The 16,558-nt window shown below is 44.2% G+C and overlaps 1 protein-coding gene across 1 annotated transcript in view; it reads right to left on the minus strand.

The window, feature by feature from the left end:
- Nucleotides 1-464: 464 nt before the first annotated feature.
- ATP8B3 (ATPase phospholipid transporting 8B3) overlaps nucleotides 465-16,558 on the minus strand; it is a 335,474-nt gene continuing 319,380 nt past the window's right edge. Inside the window, exons 27-28 of the mRNA XM_068234593.1 lie at nucleotides 10,363-10,493; nucleotides 465-677 (exon numbers count right to left, since the gene is read on the minus strand). Coding sequence (XP_068090694.1) covers nucleotides 465-677; nucleotides 10,363-10,493 — 344 coding nt within the window. The remainder of the gene's footprint in view (nucleotides 678-10,362; nucleotides 10,494-16,558) is intronic.

The raw sequence follows: 16,558 nt of genomic DNA on the forward strand, positions 1-16,558 counted from the left end.
AATCATTTAAAAAATAGTTGAAAAGCACTGGTGATACTAAAGGTGAATTTCATAAGGTTTAGTTGGACTGGGTATTTAACAATACATATTTGTAATTTATACCTTTTATATTCGTTGCCTTTTAAAATGTCACAGCAGCAAAGGTTGGAATATTGCCTAGGTTTCCTGTTTAGTAAGTTCACAAATTATTTCCCCCAAAATTTAATCAACCTCTTCACATGCTTGACAGACAGCTCCACTGAAAAATACAGGCAACTCCAGAAAAAAAATAAAATGGGCGGGTTCTGACTGAGAGAATCATTATTACAAAATCGAACTCATGCCAAAATACAGGTCAATTACAAGAGCAACATGTGCTGCTTTAGGAATATTTTGAAGCTGATTATAATGAGAATTCCTATAACAATAAATGAATACTTTTTTTCTAATTAATCAGGAGGTTCTTGTTTAATATTCTGTACACTTTACTCAGGCTGAGGTACAGTAGTTTCTTCAGCAGGCTCTTCACCTGAGGTACTTGCTTTATGCAAGCTTGTACCCTTTGTAATGATTTCACCATATCCTTCCTTGTGTGAAAATGCATAGCTGGATCTACGCTTTAAGCTTCCACGCTTGAAAGGCGTTGTCATTGCGATCGTTTTAATGTCACTTGGTGTTCTTGTGTCATATGAGTGCTTCTGTAAAGAAACAAATACTCAGTTGTAGACTAAATGATTCTTATTTCCATGACAACAAGGCATCAAAGTAATTTAGATATGAAGAGAAGACAGCATAAAAGTAAACATTGGACTACCTTTGAATAAACTTGTGTTTAATATGATAGCCTCAAATGCAGATTTGCAAATGCAAGGTAACACAGCAACTAGCAACTGAGAACTAAAATTACGTAACGTCTAAATAAGTAACTTCTAAGTGTACCTTTCAATGAATATAATAAAAAAAATTTAAATGAATGTTTAACTACTTAAAGACCGCCCCACGCCAATGGGCGTGGTCGAGGCGGCAGCCCCAGGACCGCCTAACGTCAATCGGCATCAAGTCCTGGGGCTGCATTTTGCAGGAGATTGCGCGCACGCCCATTGGCTATTGCCGCTCGGGAGACTGTTAGACGGCGTGATCGCCGTCTATTTACATGTACAGCGCTGCGATCAGCAGCAGCGCTGTACTGGGGACAGCCGTGTGACACGGCTGTCCCCCTGGGGGACAAGAGAGTGATCGGCTCTCATGGGGTGAAGCCTATGAGAGCTGATCGCTATGATTGGCTGGCTGGGGGGAGGGGAGGTTTTAAATAAATAAATATATAAAAAATAGTAAAAAATAATAAAAAAAACCTGCATAAATATTTATAAAAAAATAATTAAATGAACACTGGGGGCGCTCAGACCCAACAGAGAACTTTGTTGGTGGGGAGAAAAGGGGGGGGGGGGAATCACTCGTGTGCTGTGTTGTGCGGTCCTGCAGCTTGGCCTAAAAGCCGTAGTGGCCAATTATGCAAAACACAGCCTGGTCTTTAGGGGAGTTTACCACTGTGGTCCTCAAGTGGTTGAACATTAAATAATTCCCAACCCACAGACAGTAAGTTTACTGCTTAGTAGACTGTCAAAAATTCTCCTGAACATGTGTGATAGAAGTCCATTATACAGGAGATAGCTTATGTGGATGGCTCCTGTGATTGTAGCAGCCCCAAGCTCATCTAAAAGACAAAAGGAGACCAGGAGCCCAATGGTGCAGAATCGTGTAAGATTCAAAAAAGCAAATTGCTAAGGATGTACTGTATATACTCACAAAAGTGGGTTGGAAATCCTTGCAACCATCAGAGCAGGTCCGACCGTCCCCGCTCGGTTTTCCATGTATGTGACAGGAACTGGGTGGTCGCATTCCGGAAGTTCTTTAGGACAACTAAAAAACTATCTGTAATGGATTGCGGAGATGCCGCCGTGTAGTGTGGCAGCGGGGCGGCTGTCTCCGCGTTCAGACCGGCGGTTTCCGCACAGCAGCATGCGTCTGGTTTGCCTGGGCCTTCTAGTGCACACAGATGGAGAGCTACGCGCGCGCGCAAGAAGGCAAGCCCTTTATGCCAGTAGGAGAGCGATCAGCTGATCAGGTCGATCAGCTGATCAGGTCGATCAGCTGATCCCAGCGTGCTTACTGATTGGCTGAGTGGCGCAGGGCGGTGCAGTGGAGCGCTGCAGTATATATAGATCTTGCTGGTCAGTCTCTGGTTGTCTGCCGTTGCGAATACTTACGTGTGAGCACTCAGACCTCAGTCAGATCCCACAGTGTGTTAGAACCAGGAGGACCTGGGAATTCACACTTAGCCAGATTACTGCTGTGTTATACTTTAGACCAGTTACGGGGTGTTGAGACCAAGGACCTCACACCCGAGCTTAGGATCACTGTGTCATTGCTGTGTTATACTTTAGACCAGTTCTGGGGTGTTGAGACCAAGAACCTCACACCCAAGCTTAGGATTACTGTGTCATTGCTGAGTTATTCTCTACACTAGTTCCTGGGTGTCGAGACCAAGGACCTCACACCTCAGACTAGGACTGTGCTTTATATCTGTTATGACTATTTGCTCTTTTCGACCTCTCTCTTGCTTTCTGATTCGGTACCTCTGCATATCTGCCTACCTGTTGCCAAACCCTGCCTGTACCCGGTTACCGAATCAGCCTTCTGTCTCTGTACCTTACCTGCTCGTGTGTTGCTGACCTGGCCTGCCCGACCCTCCAGGCTGTCACTCATCCCTTGAGTGCTCAGTCTATCTGTACTAGCTGTGACACTATTCCATCAAGTGTCAGTTAGCTGTTAGGACTCATGCTTCTTAGAGAGTCCGGCCTGCTAGCAGCCAGTGGCCTCTACTCCTCTGGAGTCCCCTGGCTGCAGTGCAGTCTACTATCTGATCACCAAGTATCACTGGTTGCCAGGTTCTCTCTATTCCCTCTCTCAAGGAGATAGTTCCTGCACAGCCGAGGGCCACCTGCCCCTCAGGTGGTTCCTGGCCGAGCTGCCTGTGTCTCCCGCCTCACGGGAGATAGCCTACAGTTACACCAAACACTTACCCTTCATTAGGTATCCAGAGGTTAGTCATACTTGTATTATTGGTGATTCTGCAGATCATCCATAATCAAGTATACATCTGTATTATTGATGATTCTGCAGATCATCAATAATCAGATTCTCTCTGTGTGCTGACACCAATCGTTACAGAACGGCAGACCCGAAAAACAAAATGGACGCACTCAACAGCCATCTTGATGGACTAACCACCTCGGTGGAGAATTTCATCAGGGTGTTGGACGGCCAACAGACCCAGATTACTGCTTTGTCTGGGTCCATACAAGTCCTGCAAACGACTGTGAATGCAGTGCGCTCTCCTCCAGTTACAGACTTGCGTATGTCTGTACCCGAAAGGTTTTCTGGTCATAGATCTGACTTTCAGAACTTTAGAAATCGAGTATTGTCTTATTTTGAGTTGAGACCCAATTTATCGGGAACTGAGGCACAGAGAATTACGTTTATTAAGACCCTTTTGTCAGGGGACTCACAAACATGGGCATATAGCCTCCAGGCAGGGCATGAGGCTTTGTCATCAGTTGAGGAATTTTTTAAGGCTATGGCCATAATTTACGATGATCTAGACATTGCTTCTACCGCTGAGCGGAAGCTCAAGACTTTACATCAGGGTAAGGATCCGGTAGAGGTCTACGCAGCTGAGTTCAGGAAGTGGGCTGTGTCAGCTAGGTGGGGAACATTTGCTTTGTTAGACTGCTTCCTATCAGGGTTATCAGACGCAGTCTCTGATTTGATGCTGGGACACCCTGAACCAAAATCGATTGAGGAGGCAATTTCTTTAGCAGTACCGGTTGATCGCTGTTTGTCCCAAAAAAGTCAGGAAACGCTGCCGCCTAGGTGTAGTCAGAGGTAATACCCTAGGTGCGCAGTTATTACCTCTAAACAATAATCGTCTGCTCCTTCCCTGTTCTGTCACATGGGAGGGTCAGACTGTTCCCACTGAAGCTTTTCTAGACTCTGGTTCAGCGGCTAACTTTATAGATTACGAGTTTGCAAAGAATTTGGGGATTCCCCTACTCCCGTTAGACCAACAACTTTTGGTCACTGCGGTAGATGACTCTCCTCTGCAAAGTAGACACCCCCTTTCTCGGACCCCTGAGTTGATGTTCACTGTTGGGGTGCTACACAAAGAGAGTCTGCAGTTTCTGGTCCTGCGTATGGCCACCTCCACCATTATTCTTGGCATGCCATGGTTACAACTTCACTCCCCTCAGATAGACTGGGCTTCAGGTCAGCTAACGAGCTGGTCTATCTATTGTCATCATCACTGTTTAGCGACAGTAACTGTAGGAAACACCAAGATTCAGGTTAAAGGTGTGCCAACTCAGTATGCAGAGTTTGCTGACGTATTCTGTCCCAAATCAGCAGATAAGCTTCCCCCTCACCGTACCTTCGACTGTCCCATCGATCTAAGATCTGGTTTTATGCCTCCTAGGAGTCACCTCTATAATCTATCTGGCCCTGAGAAACTGGCAATGCAGGAATATATCAAAGAGAACTTGGCCAAGGGTTTCATCCGTCCCTCTCGTTCACCAGCAGGGGCGGGATTCTTTTTGTAAAAAAGAAAGATGGAGGCCTTCGTCCCTGCATTGATTATCGAGGCTTGAACAAGATTACAGTGAAAAATCGTTACCCATTACCCTTGATTGATAATTTATTCACTCAGGTTACCAATGCCAAGATTTTCTCTAAACTGGATTTGAGAGGCGCATACAACCTAGTTCGAATTAGGGATGGTGATGAATGGAAGACGGCCTTTAACACACCTGACGGGCACTACGAGTACCTGGTGATGCCCTTCGGGTTGTGTAATGCCCCGGCCGTCTTCCAGGAGTTGATTAATGAGGTATTCAGGGAGGTGTTGGGGAGGTTCGCCGTAGTATATCTGGACGATATACTGATCTTCTCGTCCAATCTCTTGGAACATCGAAAACATGTTAAGTTTGTCCTAGGAAAGTTAAGACAGAATCTGCTTTATGCTAAATTAGAGAAATGTCTTTTCAAAGTAACCTCTGTTGCCTTCTTGGGGTACATTATCTCTACGTCTGGCCTCTCCATGGTTCCTGGAAAGGTTTCTGCTGTCTTGGAGTGGCCTCAGCCTGTGGGACTGAAGGCGCTCCAAAGATTTTTGGGCTTTGCCAACTACTACAGGAGGTTTATAAAGGGGTACTCTTCAGTGGTCTCGCCTCTCACCAGTCTCACCAAGAAAGGGGCTGATACTTACCACTGGTCAGCAGAGGCACATTCTGCCTTCTCTACACTGAAAAAGCTGTTTTGTTCTGCACGCACCCATATTAAGACATGTGGATGTCACCTTCCCCTTTATCGTGGAGGTTGATGCCTCAGAGGTTGGGGTGGGGGCTGTATTGTCTCAGCAATCAGGTTTGCAGGGCAAACTCCACCCATGCGCCTACTTCTCTCATAGGTTTTCATCCACAGAGAAAAACTATGATATAGGCAACCGGGAGCTTTTAGCTATCAAGTTAGCTTTTGAAGAATGGCGACATTGGCTAGAAGGTGCAGAACATACTCTCACAGTTTATACAGATCATAAAAATCTGGAGTACATAGAGGGCGCCAAGAGACTTAGTCCTTGTCAGGCCCAGTGGTCTTTGTTCTTTTCAAGATTCAGATTTGTAATTACCTATACCCCTGGTAGTAAAAACATCAAGGCCGACGCCTTGTCCAGGTGTTTCGAGCCAGAGACAGCACAGCCCTCAGCCCCTGAGACCATTCTACCTCAGAAGATAGTTTTGGCAGCCACTGAGACCTGGAAGGATTGGACAGTCACTCTGAGTCCCTACCAATAGGATGTTCCAGAGGGGAAGCCTGATGGGGTTATGTTTGTACCACTGCCTTTTCGTCTGCAACTCCTACATCTGTTTCATTCCCACAAAAATGCTGGTCATCCCGGGGCCACCAGAACTCAGGATTTACTGGCCAGATGTGCTTGGTGGCCTACGTTGGCAACAGATTGTAAAGAGTTTGTAAGGGAATGTGCAGTGTGTGCTAGGAGTAAACCTTCTCGCCAGGCTCCTGCTGGTACTTTACAATCCCTACCAGTGGCAAGTGAACCATGGACTCATTTGTCCATGGATTTTGTAGAAGAACTCCCCAGGTCTGAGGGCAAGACAGTAATTTGGGTGGTAGTAGACAGATTCAGTAAGATGGCTCATTTTGTTCCATTAAAAGGACTCCCCTCAGCTCAGGAATTGGCTGATCTCTTCATCCAGCACGTTTTCCCGGCTGCATGGCATTCCGGAAAATGTAGTGTCAGATCGGGGAGTCCAATTTGTATCTAAGTTTTGGAAAGCTTTTTGCCATCAGCTGGATAAGGACCTTGCATTCTCATCAGGCTACCACCCACAGACCAATGGCCAGACCGAGAGAGTTAACCAGTCTCTAGAACAATTTCTCAGATGTTATGTTGCAGATGCTCAGTCCGATTGGGTAAAATGTTTGCCATTCGCGGAATTTGCGCACAACAACATGAAAAGTTCCTCCTCAGGATTTTCCCCATTCCAGGTAGTGTCAGGAAAATCACCCAAGTTTGCCCCGTTGCCTGTGGCGTCTACACCATTCCCAGCCTTGGAGGATTGGCAGAGGGCTTTGAAGCAGATTTGGGGAATGGTTAAGAGGAACTTGGGGAAAGCTTTCCAGACCCAGAAAAAACAGGCAGACAAGAGGCGGTCCATAGAGTGGAAATTTTCTCCGGGAGACTTGGTGTGGGTTTCCACTCGGCATTTGGCCCTGAAGCAACTGTCACCCAAACTGGGTCCTAGATTCATAGGACCATTCCCAGTGACCAGAAAAATTAATAATGTCACTTATGCAATTGATCTGCCAGCCAGCATGCGAGGTGTGAGATCATTCCATGTGTCTCTGTTAAAGCCGGCAGTGCACGTGGATTCCTCTCCCCCCCCCTACCTGTGATGGTTGATGATCAACCTGAATATGAGATTGAAAAGATTCTGGACTCTCGATTAGTGCAGAATTCTGTGCAGTATTTGGTCCACTGGAAAGGATATGGTGTGGAGGAAAGAACTTGGGTGCCAGATTGTCGCATGCATGTGGAAGAATTAAAGAGAGAATTTCATGACTCACATCCTGGGAAGCCCGGTGGGAAGTGTCCGGAGTCAACTCATCGGGGGGGGGTAATGGATTGCGGAGATGCCGCCGCACGGTCTGGCAGCAGGGCGGCTGTCTCCGCGTTCAGACCGGCGGTTTCCGCACAGCAGCATGCGTCTGGTTTGCCTGGGCCTTCTAGTGCACACAGATGGAGAGCTACGCGCGCATGCTAGAAGGCAAGCCCTTTATGCCAGTAGGAGAGCGATCAGCTGATCAGGTCGATCAGCTGATCCCAGCGCGCTTACTGATTGGCTGAGTGGCGCAGGGCGGCGCGGAGGAGCACTGCAGTATATATAGATCTTGCTGGTCAGTCTCTGGTTGTCTGCCATTGCGAATACTTACGTGTGAGCACTCAGACCTCAGTCAGATCCCACAGTGTGTTAGAACCAGGTGGACCTGGGAATTCACACTTAGCCAGATTACTGCTGTGTTATACTTTAGACCAGTTCCGGGGTGTTGAGACCAAGGACCTCACACCCAAGCTTAGATTTACTGTGTCATTGCTGTGTTATACTTTAGACCAGTTCCGGGGTGTTGAGACCAAGGACCTCACACCCAAGCTTAGGATCACTGTGTCATTACTGTGTTATACTTTAGACCAGTTCCGGGGTGTTGAGACCAAGGACCTCACACCCAAGCTTAGGATTACTGTGTCATTGCTGAGTTATTCTCTAGATCAGTTCCTGGGTGTCGAGACCAAGGACCTCACACCTCAGACTAGGACTGTGCTTTATATCTGTTATGACTATTTGCTCTGTTGACCTCTCTCTTGCTTTCTGATTCGGTACCGCTGCATATCTGCCTACCTGTTGCCAAACCCTGCCTGTACCCGGTTACCGAATCAGCCTTCTGTCTCTGTACTTTACCTGCTCGTGTGTTTCCGACCTGGCCTGCCCGACCCTCCAGGCTGTCACTCATCCCTTGAGTGCTCAGTCTATCTGTACTAGCTGTGACACTATTCCATCCAGTGTCAGTTAGCTGTTAGGACTCCTGCTCCTCAGAGAGTCCGGCCTGCTAGCAGCCAGTGGCCTCTACTCCTCTGGAGTCCCCTGGCTGCAGTACAGTCTACTATCTGATCACCAAATATCACTGGTTGCCAGGTTCTCTCTATTCCCTCTCTCAAGGAGATGGTTTCTGCACAGCCGAGGGCCACCTGCCTCTCAGGTGGTTCCTGGCCGAGCTGCCTGTGTCTCCCGCCTCACGGGAGATAGCCTACAGTTACACCAAACACTTACACTTCATTAGGTGTCCAGAGGTTAGTCATACTTGTATTATTGGTGATTCTGCAGATTATTCATAATCAAGTATACATCTGTATTATTGATGATTCTGCAGATCATCAATAATCAGATTCTCTCTGTGTGCTGACACCAATCGTTACACTATCACCTCTAAAGAGGTATGTCAACAAGACACTTAAACCAGTCATGGAGGCACCCAATGCATAAAATATAGGCTAATAAGCTGTTAACCTTATAAACAGTGAGGTAAACCTACCTCTCTTGAAGAATTTGGACCAGTTTATTGAAAAAAAAAAAAAAGGTCTTTTATTCTGCTTCTTCAGGTCAGTGAAAAAACAGGTGCCTTAACTGCTATGGCAAGCATGAACGCCTAAAGATGTTATCTAGCAGTTTAGCGAATAATAGATACTGTTCAACTTAATGAAAACATTTATCAGAATTTATTCAAAATATACTTATAAAACACAAACTGTCAGTTGTTGCATAAATAAAGCAATTTTTCATCACAATATTGCATATATTTCATATTCAATGTATATACATATCATCCACTCACTCAGACATACACAGACCTTCCAATGTGCATGAGAAAAATCAAGATACAAATTGGGATAAAAAATGGGATAAAAACTAAAATAGAGAGGTTTTAAAATAAAAAAATCTGTATGGTATAGTCTCTATTGATAGCTCTGAATATGTGTTACTTGTAATGTCTTTTTAATCCTTAATAGGAGTGGAGTAGGTTGATGTGCTCCAATAGAGATGCCCCATGGGGAACTAGTTATCACATCACAAGAGTGTATCCACTGGTTCTACTCACGTTCCTGACGGGTAGGTTTAGGTCCAGCCTGGCCCTAAACCTACCCGTCAGGAACGTGAGTAGAACCAGTGTGGATGCTTTATTGCAGGAACCATAGACGCCAAGGTAAACACTAATAACTCATCTGGCTCTACTTGGAACTTATAGTGAAGAGGATACACTCTTGTGATGTAATAACTAGTTCCCCATGGGGCATCTCTATTGGAGCACATCAACCTACTCCACTCCTATTAAGGATTAAAAAGACATTACAAGTAACACATATTCAGAGCTATCAATAGAGACTATACCATACAGATTTTTTATTTTAAAACCTCTCTATTTTAGTTTTTATCCCATTTTTTATCCCAATTTTTATCTTGATTTTTCTCATGCACATTGGAAGGTCTGTGTATGTCTGAGTGAGTGGATGATATGTATATACATTGAATATGAAATATATACAATATTGTGATGAAAAATTGCTTTATTTATGCAACAACTGACAGTTTGTGTTTTATAAGTATATTTTGAATAAATTCTGATAAATGTTTTCATTAAGTTGAACAGTATCTATTATTCGCTAAACTGCTAGATAACATCTTTAGGCCCAGCGCAACTAGTCTCTTTGTCTACTATTGATTTATCAGTTTATATGAGGCGAGTGGGTCCCCATATTTAACTAGTTTGCAGCAGGTGAAACAGCACGCTCATAGGAGCACCTCCACAAGCGCCCTCCATATTGCTTATAAGCATGAACGCCTCTTGGAGGTTCAGTAAGTCGCTTTTGCTGCGCAAAGCTCTTCAAAAGCCAAAAATTCTGCCCCCACACTCCTCCTCAGGCTTGCCAGTTGGTTGAGACTTCCCAGATGCCTGAGTTATGGACAACAGAGGTTTTACTGTACTGTGATTTTATCATATGATGAGGTGCTTTTTTTTGAACATTTGGATTTTCCTGTAAAAATCTGTCTTGTTTATAATTACATAAACCACTTTTTAACTGACTGTACAGTTTAAGATGCAAATGGGGATGACTTACAACATGTATTTTTCAATCCATTACCACCGTCACTCAAATGCTGATACAAAACAGATCTGATAAAGAGTGATAATACTTACATGATGCACTTTGGTACGACAGATAGACTTAGTAGCAAAGCTGACAAGAAGGGAAGGAACTATTGATATTCCTACTGCCAGCAGTATAATAAGCCAATTGTAGCCTTGCTTCAGTGTATTTCGTAGTGCATCTTGGAAAGAGAATTGCTTATTAAAAGAGGTCTTCTCACAGAAATGAACAATTAAAGAAATGTAAAACATTCATTGAAAATGTATACAACATATCAGTGTTAATCAGTCACAGAAAATGCATATAACATATCAGTGCTACACAAGCCATTGTGAGAGTTACGGGGGTCATCCAGAAAGTAACAATCGTTTGCTTTTATCTGCCATACAAGGTATTTTTTTCTGTTTAATTTGTACCCAGAGAGCTCATGTTTACTCAGATCCACCAGTAAAATGTAAGGGGCTAAAGAGACTGACAAACCCTCGTACTAAAAATTATTATTTTCCATTTTAAAACAGCACGTATTCGTGATAATTCAGCTTTAAATGAGCAACTGTGGTTTGCCATGATGCATCACTCCTGAATATGCAAATTATACTTTTTATACCTCTGAAGCCAGACTCACATCCAGAACCGCTGGTGTATAGCAAGCCTATAGCTTATATATTTTACAGAGCCACATCAGCCCAACATGCTTCAGGCTTTATGGTCTTAATCAGTGCATGGCAAGTAGACTTTTTGCTGCCTGAGACAAACTTGTGGGGATCCGTACCCCCCCCCCCCCCCGTTTGTAATGATCACACAGCACCTGATAATTTACTCTGCTTCAGTCAGCAAGGAAGCATACGCAACAACTTGAGACATGACATGCTGCAGCTCAGTACTAAAACACACTGGCTGGCTGGCTGCGAGTTTGTGACACAACAAACTGCTCACCCTCAGGCAGTCGGCCGTCCTCCATTCTTCCTCAATCAGGACAGCAGTGCAACCTCCTCCCTTCTGCTGTGCAAGTCAAAAATAAAACACTTGCTGCTCTCCTGCCTCCCCCCTCCTCACTCACTGTCAGATTCTTCATACAGCACAATAAGCTGCTTTTCCCCAATGATGACCTCTTCACCTCACTCACTCTCCTCTCGCTTCTCCTCCTACACTGACTACATGCTGTTACAAAAATGCTGCCCCTGTAATCTTTGCGCCTGATGCAAGTGTTTCACCTTGCTTCATGAGAGAACCGGCCCTGTATAGAGCCCATCAATATATATTTTTAACCCTCCTGGTGGTATAAAAAAATCCGCCAGGAGGGAGCGCAGCAGTTTTTTTTTAATTTTTTTTTTCCTACATCATGTAGCGAGCCCAGGGCTCGCTACATGATAGCCGCTGCTCAGCGGCATCCCCCCGCCCTCTTCGATCGCCTTCGGTGATCTCCGATCAGGAAATCCCGTTCAAAGAACGGGATTTCCTGGAGGGCTTCCCCCGTCGCCATGGCGACGGGGCGGGATGACGTCACCGACGTCACTGACGTTGGGACGTCATTGGGAGTCCCGGGCCACCCCTCGGCGCTGCCTGGCACTGATTGGCCAGGCAGCGCACGGGGTCTGGGGGGGGCCAGGCAGCGCGACGGATAGCGGCGATCGTGCGGGGTTACCGCCAAGGAGGTTAATGCTTAAATAAAAGAGGTGATTATGTGGAGAAATAATCAGAAGATACCGTATGTCCAAAATAAAATAAATTAAGTTTCCTTAATCGATTAAACAATTGTTACTTTACAAATGACCGTCGTAGTTTTATTATAAATTATCAATGCTTTCCAGTCCTTTTTCCTGATCACCCAATTCCCCCTCAGCACCTAATTTTCCAAGGTGCCTGGGGAAGAGAATGTGAGTGATCTGGAATAAGGACTGACGCAGGGTGATCCAGAGATTCTTTGAGCAGATTCAGTGGTGGAACGTGGGGCCAATGCTTGCGTGCTGTAGCTTCGCCCCCTTGCACGAGTACCAGCTAATAGTCGTTATTACATGGTGCTCCATGCTCCTGGAGGAGATCAAAGTGTCAGACTTTATCTGTCACTTTGCTCCACATAGGAGGATGCCTTGTTGGACACGATCTGGCAGAGGCACTCCTGCAAGAGGGGTGATGGCCAGTGGCAATCAGAGTATTACACATTGTCCTGCACTTATCTGTACAGGATGGGGTTGTGACGGATTTTATTTGGCAACAGTGCCACCTAGCAGCAGTCAGTTTACTGTTGCAAACTATGTCCAACATAGGAGCCCATGCAGGAAAATGGCAATGACGGACATATTTAAACTATGCAAATTGCCTGGATGTCCTGCTGATTATCTTGCCTGTAACTGTATTCAGGGTCTATGGCTAAAAGTGTTAAACAGGCAACATAGTGGCATATAGTAGAGGGAGCAGATAAAAATGGCTCGGGACAAATGGCGCCACAATAGGTGGCAATAGTACAAGCCATAATTAGCGGAAAGCAGGTTAAATGATGGCGCGTGATAAATAGAGGGCGTCTAGTGCCCCACTATTTATCGAGCACCATAATTTAATCTCCCTGCTTGCCGAAAAATCATGGCTTGTACTATTGCATTTAGAGGCAGGAGGGGTTAGTGTCAGGCAGCTGGGGAGCGTAGTCCGGGATTAGGCAGAGGTAGAGGGAGGGCTTAGTGTGAGAGAGGCAGGGGGCTTTGAGACAGTGTGAGAGCAGGTGACACAGGCAGAGGGGTTTGTATACATTACCTGGTCCCTGATGGTCGCATCTTCTCTCCACTTCCTACTTAGTTTGAATGAGTCCGGCAGCCAGCCAATCACCATGCAGCTTCAGTCCCTGCATGGTGATTGGCTGGCTGCTGGACTCTTTCAAACTAAAGAGGAAATGGAGAGAAGACAGGATCGCTGGGACCAGGTAATGTATCACAGATGCTACTAATGACATCTTATTTATTACTAAAGTTATTTAATGTCAGGACATTTCTGAAACATTAAATAACTTTAGTAGCAAGATGCCATTATCGGCATCACCCCGCCCCATTTTTGTGCAGCGCCTTTTTTTAATGTACGCATAGTAGAATGTAGTAAATTATTCAGGACCTTTTACATTAATTATCCTGGTTTCAGCATGAGAAACACTTTCTATATTTATAAATTGGTATGTAGCCCTACCTTCCCAGTGATGTCACAGTTTAGGCTATTTAACTATGGGGAATTCAGCAATCTGGAAAAACAGGTATTTTTTCTACTGGCTTCAAAACAATGAGTAAACAAACATTTTAGAGCTCCACCTGAGAACACTTAAAGTGGACCTGAACTCTTGCAAAAGACACAAAGAAAACATAACAGAAATGCACCATATATGTATTTAGAAAGTTTAGCCTGTGTAATTCCTCCTCATTTGTGTCTAATCACTAGTTGTAATTTTATCTCCCACTGGCCCTGTGTCACATGACTGCCTATGAGTAAAAATGAAACACAAAAGAGCACTCTGGGTGTCATATGTAGCAAGGTGCTGTGATCCTTTCCAGTACAGGTCTCACCTGGATTCGATGTGGCTGTCAGTGAGTGCCCAGCCAGTAAGCGCGTGCGTTCCCTTTAAGGATCAGCCAGGGGCCGTGCTTGGCGACTCCTCTGTGAATATCCAGATGCTGGGAGGCACTGCGGAATAGGACTCAGTGGTTGGCAGCGACTCCGTGCACGGCAGTCTAACCGCTCGCCGCTGACTGGCACCTGGCGGCAGAGCGGTGTCCGCACGTCACGTGTTACGCCTACCACTTTTTGAATCACGCTGTTACTTGGACATTACAGCGATAAAATAATGAAGGGCAGTAGAAAAATAATGAAGTAGAGGGTGGACCTCTGTGAAACGCATTGTCTACTATATTAATATACTTTTTATACTTCCTGCAGTCTCCCCTGGTAGGCGTAACACGTGATGTGTGGACACTGCTCTGCCGCTTGGTGCCAGTCAGCGGTTAGACTGCCATACACGGAGCCGCTGCCGCTGTCCTGTTCCGCAGTGCCTCCCAGCATCTGGATATCCATGGAGGAGTCGGCAAGCCCGGTCCCCGGCTGATCCTTAAAGGGGAAGCACGTGCTTACTGGCTGGGCACTCACTGACAGCTACATTGAATCCAGATTTGTGGAAGCAGCCTGAGATCAAGTTGGTCTGGCCAGATCACACCAAGGGATTTATCCAAATCCATCTCTTGCTTTGACATGACTGCCTATGGCAGATAAGCAGATAAGCCCATATGAAAGCACAGGCTATAAACAATATGTCTGCTTCCATGAATCAGGAAGTAGAAACTGTGCAGATGTATTTTAGGATTTGTATCAGCTGTAACAAAGAAATGTTTTTTGTTTAAAAGTTATTATGCTGTTGTGTATATTTTAGAGCAGAGAGGATGTTCTGAGTTCAGTTCCACTTTAAGATGTTACCACCCATGATAAATGTCAGAATGTAAATCAGGTAGAGGAAAGGGTGAGGAAACATTTTACAATGGGCAAACACTTACTAAATATTTTATAAAGTTATATTGCAAAAAAATAAGCAATTTTATTAATGACACTATTTTCAGCACAGTTAATCTCTAATCTGTGACACATTCGGTTTTCATCTTTCATTTATGTGCTCATAAAGCTTAGCTTCTCGAGGAGGGAATTTATGTTGTTTTTTTCACAAAAGGTCTGATTTACTTCATGTATAAACACTGTACTAAAAAAAAGTACTTGCACCCTACAAGGGCCTGATCATCACTTTACAAGCCACTTATGAAAATGAATAAAGGAATGACTCAAGGACGTGGACTGGAAAGTGCGGGCAAAAGAATGTTTCCTTTGTTACCTTCAACTTCCAAAAGGCTCCTCAGTTACATAATGGTAGATGTAAAGCAATGTAAATTCTTGGTTATAAACATATGTTTACAATTCTCTTGACTTTACAGGCATCAGATACCATTGCATGGCCCAAAAAATTAGGATGGGATGAGCTCCACCTCACCCCTATAACTCTTTATTTAACTTAGCTGGCTCCTTATTATTTCTGTTTTGTGTCCCCAAAATGGAAAGTAATTATATATGTGGGGGAAGTCCTAAGGGTGTTCATTTTCTACAAAGTTACCTCTCACCTGACTTGACCTAGCATCGCACAAAGATAATAAACAGCAAAGCAAGATAACAATGATTAAAATCCCAAACTGGTATCTTCCTCCCTACAGTGTATGTAATATTAACCATGCAATTATGGTGGCATTAACTATGTAACTATGTAATTATACTTCTTTTACAAACATACAAAATAGGCAATTTTATTAATCCAAATAGAAAAAAAAACATGTAAGAAGATTGCCATTGTTGATATTAATATCATATTAATAACCACCTGACAGAAATTCAGACATCATTAACACCTATCTGTAGATTCTAAGGGGTTGTTTGGCTACAGAATTGCATGCCAAATAAGAGTTTAAATAAAGTTTCTACTGAATGTAAGATGGAAATGTATGTATAGAAATTGCCACGTTACAGAAGACAGAATTTCCAACATATTTCAGAAGCATAAGAAATAAATGACTGCAAATGATCCACACAGTTGTATTTTTTAATCAAAATAAAGACTAAAATTTGAAAAGGCATAACCCATTTAGAAACAAAAAATGTGCAAAAAACTAACAGTAAACCCTGAGCCTGGAGCTGCATAAATGATAAAATAGTCTAAAGGATTAAAGGAAGTCAGGTCTCAGGCCTAGGATTGCATACAAATGTGCAACTTTTATTTATTAACCCTTAACACCTCAGACAGTACAAAAACAAATAACCTTCCCGCAAAATTACAAAAATATATAAAAACAGAGCTCCATGATAGGAATAGCTCCAAATTGGTATCAACTGCTGTAGCCAATATAAGCTCAAATGAGACCGAATGTGATATACAGTTCCAGAATGAACAAAGAGTTTTCCGCTGCACCAGTAGTTCAGGTGAAATACGTATAAAGCTTGCGCGCATCGGAGCGAGACTGGCTCCCAGTCTCGCTCCGATACGCGTGAGCTTTATATGTATTACCATGATGTTGGATTGAAGAAATAAAAGTCTTTTGTATTTCACCTGAACTACTGGTTCAGCGGAAAACTCTTTGTTCATCCTTGATATACTGCCATGATTTCCTGCTCCCACCGGTCTGGTGAGTGTGAGTGTAGCAGCCTTTTCTTTGTTTTTTATACAGTTCCAGACTTTCTATAAAC

Source organism: Hyperolius riggenbachi, chromosome 1 (assembly GCF_040937935.1).
Source record: "Hyperolius riggenbachi isolate aHypRig1 chromosome 1, aHypRig1.pri, whole genome shotgun sequence".
Lineage (NCBI taxonomy): Eukaryota > Metazoa > Chordata > Amphibia > Anura > Hyperoliidae > Hyperolius > Hyperolius riggenbachi.